The sequence below is a fragment of the Sinocyclocheilus grahami genome, unplaced genomic scaffold (assembly GCF_001515645.1).
Source record: "Sinocyclocheilus grahami isolate Dianchi unplaced genomic scaffold, SAMN03320097.WGS_v1.1 scaffold132.1, whole genome shotgun sequence".
NCBI classification, from domain to species: domain Eukaryota; kingdom Metazoa; phylum Chordata; class Actinopteri; order Cypriniformes; family Cyprinidae; genus Sinocyclocheilus; species Sinocyclocheilus grahami.
This window is the reverse complement of record NW_015505311.1, coordinates 2,468,216-2,479,087: the sequence shown is the minus strand read 5'-3', so window position 1 is coordinate 2,479,087 and position 10,872 is coordinate 2,468,216. Positions and strand designations below refer to the sequence as shown.

Below are 10,872 nucleotides of genomic sequence, written 5' to 3'. Positions count from 1 at the left end.
TGAAAGTGCTGGAGAAATCAAAGAACATAATCCTCACAGCGTTACTGCCCCTGTCCAGGTACGAGAGTGACTGGTGAAGCAGGTAGAGAATGGCATCCTCCACACCCTCTTTCTCCTGATAGGTAAACTGCAGTGGATCAAGTGCATGTTGGACCTGTGATCTGAGGTGGTGTAACAGCAACCGCTCCATGGTCTTCATGACATGGGATGTTAGGGCGACGGGCCTGTAGTCATTCAGCTCCTTGGGGTGCAGTCTCTTCGGAACAGGAACGATGCAGGACATTTTCCACTGCACTGGAACCCTCCCTACTCGCATACTCGGCTTATAGATATGCTGTAGGGGGTCACCCAGCTCCAGAGTACAGGCCTTGAGTAGCCTGGGACACACACCGTCAGGCCCGGTTGCTTTGCTGGTGCGTAGCCTCCTCAGCTCTCCACTCACCTGCTGTAATGTTGCTGATGTTGCTCTCCCCAGTGGGTGTCGGAGGGGGGGAAGTGTCAGTGGATAATGGGGAAGGTGGTAAGGGGGTGGTTTCTTCACATTGAGCCTTGTTGATCGAGGGAGGTGCAGGGGTGGCAGCGGGACAGGTTGCAGCAGTGGAGGCAGGGCAGTCAAACCTGTTGAAGAAGTTGTTTAACTGGTTGGCCTTCTCCCGATCCCCATCAACTGTGCTCCCCCGCTTAGAGCAGTATCCCGTGATGGTCTTCATACCATCCCACACCTCTCTTGTGCTGTTCTGCTGCAGTTTCTGCTCCACATTCCTTCTGTAGGTATCCTTGGCTTCTTTCAGCTGGTCTCAGCTCCTCCTGGTCACCATTCCTGAAGGCTCTCTTCTTTTGATTAAGGAGGTCCTTGATGTTTCTGGTAATCCAGGGTTTGTTGTTGGAAAAGCAGCGTGTACAGTTCTAGTAGGGACCACAACATCCATGCAGAAGTTCATGTAGTCAGTTATGCAGCTGGTGATACCCTCAATGTCCTCCCCATACGACTCCTGCAGCATTCTCCAATCAGTAGACTGAAAACAGTCCCTCAGTGCCTCCTCAGCCTCAGGAGACCACTTCCTAAATGATACGGCCACCTCACCTCTCGTGGCAGGTGTGGGACAATTCCAACATTGGCCGTAGTCCTGAGGGCGAGCAGCCGGTCCTTCGTGTACACGAGTTTGTGGCCATTCTCCTGTTGTGGCGAATCCATATCCATAGGATATAATACATATATAATAAAAGTTAAAAAAAAGGTAAAAAACTATTAAAAAACAACTAAGAACGCGACACAAAGATGGAGCTACTGGAAAAGCCGCCTGCTTGCGCTGGCACCGGAAGTGACGTCATGAATTTGTAATGCTAAATTCCTCCAAATCTGTTCTGGTGAAGAAACTCTATATCCTGGATGGCCTGAGTAAATTTTCAGCAAAATTTCATTTCCATTTTCCCTTTGACAATTCATGACAACTCATTTGTTTTCATTACTGGAAGTGCAGAACACCCAGCACTTCCTTCTGTGGTTTCACATGGCATTGGTCCACTGGATGCAAATTTAAAGGGCGCCTATTATGCAAATTCCACTTTTACATGGTGTTTGAACATAAATGTGTGTTGGCAGTATGTGACACGCAACCATCCTACAATGATAAAAAAAAAAACGACTCATTTTTTAATCCCCATTAAACCAAATCAGGCTCATTAGACATGCCGTTTTGATTCTCTTGAGAAGTGTGACGTCACATTGCTCAGATCCCGCCCACGGCTGCTGACTCACTGCCATATTAGCAGCCAGAGACCCTACCTTGAGTGAGCAGCACACAATATGGCAGAAATGTAGCTACAGTAAAAACCACACCGTTAGTTAAGGGCATGTATTCAAACAAACGAACGCTATTAACAGCAATGATTATGTTGCGATCAAACTTATAGCAAAATTTGGTCGTTTTGTATGTTGGTTCAGGGTTGGCGTCATCTGAGGTCCTCTGAAGGGTTGGCATTGGCATCATCTCTTCTCAGCTAGTGTTCAGTCATCTCAGATCGTTGTAAGGGTTAGATCCAGACTGAAGCTTGTGTAATTCCTAGTTACCTCGGGATGACCATCCCATGGCAGAAACAGAGAATCAAACAGAGAACAATTGGCATATGCTGTTTAAACCAAGCAAAGAATGATGATGTGCATTTGATCAAATATAACTGAAGTACAAGGTTATGAGATACATTATGTGAATGTTTGGCTAAAGAGATGTGTCTTTAATCTAGATCTTCCTGAACATTATCAGGAAGGCTATTCCACGTCAACACGTGCTTGGATATAACGCGAAACCTACCGCAGGGAACCCCTAAAAGGAAGCTTACGCTTACAACCAGTAAATGACGCTGAATGGGAAAATCTTTTTCACTTTCGCTATGTTATATAGGGCTGTGTCTGATTAGAAACAGACCATACTACCAACCATCCGACATGTTGTGTCTGTTGATCCTAATTTTAAGCCTCATAAATAGAGGTTGGTCGTGATAATCCTTTTTTTACTCAATATGTATTTGACTATTTCTTCTATTTCGCATTTCTTTTCGAGATAAAACTGTATAAAGTTGGTAACCTAATAACTTGTTTTTTTTTTTTTTTCATTTCGCAGCTTATCTTTCAGAAATTGTAGCACAAGGAGACACAGTTGTTGTGTTTGGTCAGGATGCTTCATTCTCCTGTACGCTGTCAGACGCGTCTAATGTCAAACAAGTCACATGGCAGCGGGTACGTGACCAGGAACCGGTACAAACTCTGGCTACATTCAGCGAGCTCTTCAAGGATCATGTGGATGATCGATATGTCGGAAAAGTCACTTTCACCGCGGCGTCAGTTAATTCAACATCCATCGAGATCAAAAACGCAACATTTGAAGACGAGGCTTGCTATATTTGTTCCTTCAAAGTGTATCCATTCCAACCTAAACGACAAACCTTGTGCCTCGCCGTTAAAGGTAAGCTAAACCACGGAAGTCACAAACGTTTTCTCAAAAACAAAAGTATCAGCTAACAGGCAGATTTTAACCAAAATGTAGAACTATACGTTTTCAGGACTAGGGCATGTCAGTTTGGGGCAGCCTGCCACGTGTTTTAAATGTCAAATTTGATACAGTTTCCTTTGATCAAAACAGTGGTTTGATATGTATTTTAAAACTGATTTAAAATTGATTTATGAATTATTTTGCTTGTGTGGGGTGCTTTCACACCTGTAGATCGATTGCTTTGTTCCGAAACAGGGTTTAAAATTATTACAATGTTGCTTTTTGTTCTTGGTGCGGTTGCTTTCACAAGTCTAAACGGACCAAATTTGTTAATACAAGTCACGCGCAAGGAAACTGTTCTCTCATTGGTCAACGTTTCACGGTTTATTTTCCACCACGGCTGTCAACCATCACGACAACAGCTTCGCGGGCTTATTGTTGTTGTTTTTTGTAGCTGTCCTTATATTAATTTATAATTTTGAGCAGGAGTACAGGATTCATCGGGAATTTTTTTTTCAAATGCACCTACTAGGAAGAAGAGCAATAAGACGGTATTATAAAATTAAAGTGTGATTTTTTTAAATTTTGAATGGCGAAGACGTGCTCTCCCACAGACATTCACAGGTTCATTTTGAAGTATTAGCAAAACAACAAAGCTAATTCTTTTCACGGAACTTATGTAATTGCCCATTATACATTGTGATATAGCCTGGTTCCTTGGTTCGTTAGATCGGATTGCTTTCTCACTACAACCGAACCGCTCCAGAGTTCGTTTTCAATCGAGCCGGATCCGAGCGCGATTGCCGTGTTCACATATGCCCAAACGAACCGAGCTAAGGGGGGAAACGCGCCAGGTTCCGAAACAACGGGCCAGGTGTGAAAGCACCAAGAAGTGCCAACTAGCTCCAGTCTCCCCCACCTTGCCAGTATAAAGTGTACAGTATGTTGCGTTAGTAACAAAACAAGCAGTTTCTTCCAGGATAATGCAGATATGCCCAAACTGGTAGAGGGCCGGTTTGAATAAGAAGTTACTCAAAGATCTGTCTATGAATAATAATTGCATCTTAATGCAGGACCAAACAATGTGCTCAAGATGCAACTGAAACTTAAATTCAGTTTCCAGTTCTAGAAAAATGAAAGGAGTACATGCAGCCAATTATCCATTGTAATTGTTAAATAATATTTAAGTAAGCAAATACTATGTATTTAGTAATGCCTTAATAAAGAATCTTCAGTTTACATGAATAGACGAGCTTAACGTTCATGTACATTCAATTAAATTCACATTTATTTGTATTGCGCTTTTCACGATAAAAATCATTGCAAAGCAGCTTAACATGAACATTTCTACATTATATTTAGGAGTATCTTATCAGTGGTGATGTCAAGGTGATGTCCATATGGCAGAAATGTAGCTACAGTAAAAACCACACCGTTAGTTAAGGGCATGTATTCAAACAAACGAACGCTATTAACAGCAATGATTATGTTGCGATCAAACTTATAGCAAAATTTGGTCGTTTTGTATGTTGGTTCAGGGTTGGCGTCATCTGAGGTCCTCTGAAGGGTTGGCATTGGCATCATCTCTTCTCAGCTAGTGTTCAGTCATCTCAGATCGTTGTAAGGGTTAGATCCAGACTGAAGCTTGTGTAATTCCTAGTTACCTCGGGATGACCATCCCATGGCAGAAACAGAGAATCAAACAGAGAACAATTGGCATATGCTGTTTAAACCAAGCAAAGAATGATGATGTGCATTTGATCAAATATAACTGAAGTACAAGGTTATGAGATACATTATGTGAATGTTTGGCTAAAGAGATGTGTCTTTAATCTAGATCTTCCTGAACATTATCAGGAAGGCTATTCCACGTCAACACGTGCTTGGATATAACGCGAAACCTACCGCAGGGAACCCCTAAAAGGAAGCTTACGCTTACAACCAGTAAATGACGCTGAATGGGAAAATCTTTTTCACTTTCGCTATGTTATATAGGGCTGTGTCTGATTAGAAACAGACCATACTACCAACCATCCGACATGTTGTGTCTGTTGATCCTAATTTTAAGCCTCATAAATAGAGGTTGGTCGTGATAATCCTTTTTTTACTCAATATGTATTTGACTATTTCTTCTATTTCGCATTTCTTTTCGAGATAAAACTGTATAAAGTTGGTAACCTAATAACTTGTTTTTTTTTTTTTTCAGGAGTACAGGATTCATCGGGAATTTTTTTTTTCAAATGCACCTACTAGGAAGAAGAGCAATAAGACGGTATTATAAAATTAAAGTGTGATTTTTTATTTTATTTTGAATGGCGAAGACGTGCTCTCCCACAGACATTCACAGGTTCATTTTGAAGTATTAGCAAAACAACAAAGCTAATTCTTTTCACGGAACTTATGTAATTGCCCATTATACATTGTGATATAGCCTGGTTCCTTGGTTCGTTAGATCGGATTGCTTTCTCACTACAACCGAACCGCTCCAGAGTTCGTTTTCAATCGAGCCGGATCCGAGCGCGATTGCCGTGTTCACATATGCCCAAACGAACCGAGCTAAGGGGGGAAACGCGCCAGGTTCCGAAACAACGGGCCAGGTGTGAAAGCACCAAGAAGTGCCAACTAGCTCCAGTCTCCCCCACCTTGCCAGTATAAAGTGTACAGTATGTTGCGTTAGTAACAAAACAAGCAGTTTCTTCCAGGATAATGCAGATATGCCCAAACTGGTAGAGGGCCGGTTTGAATAAGAAGTTACTCAAAGATCTGTCTATGAATAATAATTGCATCTTAATGCAGGACCAAACAATGTGCTCAAGATGCAACTGAAACTTAAATTCAGTTTCCAGTTCTAGAAAAATGAAAGGAGTACATGCAGCCAATTATCCATTGTAATTGTTAAATAATATTTAAGTAAGCAAATACTATGTATTTAGTAATGCCTTAATAAAGAATCAAATATAATAAGATGTTTATTTATAGTGCTATATAGTTTTGTGTTTGCAGTATTAAATTATTGTATGTAATTAAATCATTATGTTGCTGGTATTTTTTCAGGTATTTCAGAAATAACAGCATCAGTGAATCCTGCGCTCAGTTCTGATCCAGATGTTGTAGTCTCATGTTCAGCCACTGGTAAACCAACTCCAACTATCCACTGGAAATCTGCAGAGAAAGAGCTGAACAACTTTAGGTTAAGTAATTCCACAACACTCAACAAAGACAGCTCAACCACCATTACAAGCAACCTCACGCTTCCGCTGTCACAGTTTCATGGGAAGTACGTGGAATGTGTGGCTCAGAGTGACAGCATGGAGAACAGCGTCCAAATCTATGTGCCTGAAGTAGAATATAAAGGCATCTTGATTTGACTTCAAGGAGCCACTTTTGGGATAAAATCTACTTATGAGGAACCCCTCAATCCCCCAAAGGAGGAATGTTAACTCTACAGCTACCTCATAGTATGCATTTTTGCTCATGACCTTTGTTCATATGAATTTTTGGATTCTAACCTGTGTGTTCCTTAAAGGAATCATGAATTTTCTGTCTAGTATTTATTTATTTATGTTTACATTACTGTATAATATTCCATTGCATTAATATAATTAAATATAGTTATATATATATAATATTTTACCACTATGTCAGAGTATTTTGATCACAAGGAACAACTATATCATGAACAGATGATATCCATACTGTAACTTTATATTTTCAGGCATATACATTTGCACTTTATGAATCGAATTAATGTACAGCCATGCACTAAATAGTTTTTAATTGTCGTCTTCTGTTGAGTCTGACAGTAATTTATAAATTCAGCTTGATATAAGTCTTGATGTTTTCCCACAATCCTTAATGTTGTACTTTACAGTGGTAAAGTTTTGTGTTGAGCAATGACAGTGATTTGGGGAAGAAAAACATAGTTACTCAATACAGATAAGCTAAAGGCTGAGAAACCTAGTTTTCAGTAGTGTTAAAGAAAGTGAATGTCATTAATGGATACAGAAGCTGTTTTGTGGTTTCCTGCATGAAACTCTAAAGGCTGCACAGCGAGATGACTGCTATTGTTAGTATTTATACTATTATATTGTTATTTGTTGAGTAAGTGTATTTAAGTAAATCATAAAAGGATAAACACCTATTTGTGTTGAAAAGATTTCTGTGATATATTCTTACCTATGTATGTTACAGTATATTTATAACCTGTAATATGTGATTGCGCTGAATTAAAAATGTGAAAGTAAGTGTATTTAAGTAAATCATAAAAGGATAAACACCTATTTGTGTTGAAAAGATTTCTGTGTGATATATTCTTACCTATGTATGTTACAGTATATTTATAACCTGTAATATGTGATTGCGCTGAATTAAAAATGTGAACTGTTAGATTCAATGACTGGATTACTTAATAACATTGTAATACTCTGTACTTCTACCAAATGTGTAAACCATACACATGGGGGGGGGGGTTCGGACAAACACAGAAAATGTATCTAGGTATGTTAACTACTGTATGTGTCTATGCTGCATTTAAAGGGTTAGTTCACCCAAAAATGAAAATTCTGTCATTAATTACTCACCCTCGTGTTGTTCCAAACCTGTAAGACCTTCGTTCATCTTCGGAACACAATTTAAGATATTTTTGATTAAATCTGAGCGCTCTCTGAACCTCCCCTATACGGCAAGATAACTACCACGTTCAAGGTCCAGAAAAGTACCAAGATGATCGACAAAAGGGCCTTTCGCACCGCTTTCGTTCCAGAACTAAATGTACAGTACTAAAGTATTATTTCCCTGTACCATTTATAGGGTTGCATTCGCACCGACAGTGTGTACTAGGAAGTGACGTAAGCCGGTTGACAGCGACGTCATTTGTGCGCGGCGTTCAACAACGGAAACAAAGAAGAACAACGTTAATAACAGGAGGATGGAGGACGCTTTATTTCACAATAATGGACATGGAATGTCGACGTATACATAAAGCGATTGAAAGGAGGACTAAGAATCTCCAACGACAACTGGCAGTGCTACACTTGCTGCTCTTCAAATGTGCACTTCAGCGTCAGTCCATCTATCGCTTTTCTCCATACTTGCGAAAAAAGTTGACAATGCTTACGGTATGTTTACACAGCGTTTTAAATCATGGCGGTTGAGGGTGTTTTCGTACGCGTTTGGCCAATCAATGTCTATTTAAGTCACGGGTAGTATCAGTTGTGCTGGTTAGACCCTGCTCCGGAGTAGGAGCTAATTTGGTTCTCGAAAAAGGCAGTCTGGTACCAAAATCGCACCCAGTTCCGGCGGTGCGAAAACGCCAAAAAGTGGGTTGTTCCACAATTAGTTCTGGTACTATGAAAAGGTTCCCGCGGTGCGAAAGGCCCTAATGTAGTCCGTGTGACATCAGTGGTTCAACTGTAAAGTTAGGAAGCTACGAGAATATTTTTTTTTGCGCAAAGAAAACAAAATAAAGACTTTATTCCACATTTGCGTCTCTACTGCGTCACTTGTGGACGCGCGTTCACGCCGTTATTACACCGGATCTGGGTCAGCGCCTCCACACGCTTACGTGAACAACCCGAGGGTGAGTAATTAATGACAGAATTTTCATTTTTGGGTGAACTAACCCTTTAACACAACTTGCAGTATCAAACCACCTCCAGCGAAAACTGAATTAAGTTCATTTAGAGTTTTTGTTCTCTCAAATGACCAACTGGTTGTTCCACAATTAGTTCTGGTACTATGAAAAGGTTCCCGCGGTGCGAAAGGCCCTAATGTAGTCCGTGTGACATCAGTGGTTCAACTGTAAAGTTACGAAGCTACGAGAATATTTTTTTTTGCGCAAAGAAAACAAAAATAAAAGACTTTATTCCACATTTGCGTCTCTACTGCGTCACTTGTGGACGCGCGTTCACGCCGTTATTACACCGGATCTGGGTCAGCGCCTCCACACGCTTACGTGAACAACCCGAGGGTGAGTAATTAATGACAGAATTTTCATTTTTGGGTGAACTAACCCTTTAACACAACTTGCAGTATCAAACCACCTCCAGCGAAAACTGAATTAAGTTCATTTAGAGTTTTTGTTCTCTCAAATGACCAACTCAAAACTTTCAAACAGTACTTTGCTACATCTTTTTTCAGCAGGCATGTGGTCTGTGATTGTCTAAAGTGATGCATCAGTGCTGCAACTGCAAAGTTTAAAGGAAGTTGTCAATGCAGTAGAGCTTCAGACAAACTTTGGGTAGCCATTTTCAAGTTAGCCATTTCCTCCAACTGACTGAGCAAAGAAACATGCAGATCTTTCACCCGACCACTGCGTTCCTTATAATGGTTGTTCTCTGCAGTCTTCTCTGGCAGTGGGTAAGTCTCATTCAATTATTAACTAGGATACATATAATTTAAACTTCAAAATGTACCCTATAGTGCAATACGTTACTGAGAGTAGCATTCAGGTTATCATTTTTTTTTTTTGGCATATATAAATAAATTGGATGCATTTGTTTTCAATACAGCTTTTTGTTAAAGTAATTTTGGTGTTGATGTCATTTCTGATACAATCTGTATTTTTGATGGGCTATTACAAAATATTTCCCATGTGCAGTGACTGTGATATACTCGCGTGAACCGGTAACGAAGATGGAAGGCCTCAAGTGCACGGTGAAATATAAGATACAGGATTGCGACATTCAGACCAATTGGTGGTATATGAACATCCGTGAGTCTTTGCAAATCACGGATCCGAGCAGATATCTAATCACAGTAAATGAAACAGAAAGAGAGGAGTACAGGCTAAGGAACATTTTCCTGACATTGAATTCCTTGAGACGTTCAGACAGTGGCTTCTAGCAGTGTGATGCCGAATGTCTCAACAGTGGGACTCTAGCGAGAGGCCATCTCGTGCACCTCATTGTCACAGGTTTGAGCTGAAGAAACATTATTTTGATTCTTAATTCTTGTATGCTGCAATACTCTTGTATGTGACACATGCAACTTTTTCTACAGCTGAGCCGTATAAAGGTCTGAAGTTCTCAGCATGGAGCGGCCAGTTAAAGGCAGACGCAGCTGCGCTAGCACTCAGTGCTGTATTATTAATATTATGGTGTTATTAAATGACATTGTGTTTTCAGTATGGAGCAATACAAGGTATCAACATATGAAATGCACTGTTATAAATCCACTGGTGTGACCAACTGTACTTTTATTGTATTCTAGACTTGATCCAAAGTCTTGGATAAGTGCTTCAGGTAAAACATAAAACAAACTCTACTTAGACATGAAAAAGCATGCAGATTTACAGTCGTGGCCAAAATTTTTGGCAGTGACAAATTGTGTTTTGCAAAGTTTGCTGCTTCAGTATTTGTAGATTATTTTTCCACGTTTCTATGGTATACTGAAAAACAATTATAAGCATATCATAAGTTTTAAAAGCTTTTATTGGCAAGCAAATATAATGAGTCAATATTTACGGTGTTGACCCTTGTTCTTCATAACCACCACAATTCGCCCTGGCATGCTGGAGATTAGCTTCTGGGTCAAATCCTGACTGATGGCGATCCATTCATGCCTTAGAGCTTGAAGTTGATCACAATTTGTGGGTTTCTGCTTGTCCACTCACCCTTTGGAGGATTGACAACAGGTTCTTTATGGGACTGAGATCCGGGGAGTTGCCTGGCCACGGAGCCAAAATTTCAAATGTAATTATCTTTGAGCCACTTCTTTAAATCACTCTTGCTTTGTGACATGGTGCTCCATCATGCTGGAGATCATCACCAAATTGCTCATGGATCGTTGGAAAAAAGTCACTCTTGCAGGACGTTTTGATACCATTCTTTATTCCTGGCAGTGTTTTTGGGCAGAATTATGAGAAAGCCCACTCCCTTGGTTG

General features: G+C 40.3%; 1 protein-coding gene and 1 long non-coding RNA gene across 2 annotated transcripts; both read left to right on the top strand.

The window, feature by feature from the left end:
* The first annotated feature begins 2,415 nt into the window (after positions 1-2,415).
* LOC107590752 (OX-2 membrane glycoprotein-like) lies at positions 2,416-6,358 on the top strand. The gene is made up of 3 exons (XM_016279659.1): positions 2,416-2,489; positions 2,622-2,963; positions 6,045-6,358. Exons 1-3 carry the CDS (start codon positions 2,447-2,449, stop codon positions 6,356-6,358), a joined length of 699 nt encoding a protein of 232 aa, XP_016135145.1. The 5' UTR covers positions 2,416-2,446.
* Positions 6,359-8,907: 2,549 nt separating this feature from the next.
* On the top strand, positions 8,908-10,115 carry LOC107590779 (uncharacterized). The gene is made up of 4 exons (XR_001609818.1): positions 8,908-8,958; positions 9,132-9,347; positions 9,589-9,903; positions 9,990-10,115. It is a non-coding gene; the product is annotated as an uncharacterized lncRNA (long non-coding RNA).
* Positions 10,116-10,872: the final 757 nt, after the last annotated feature.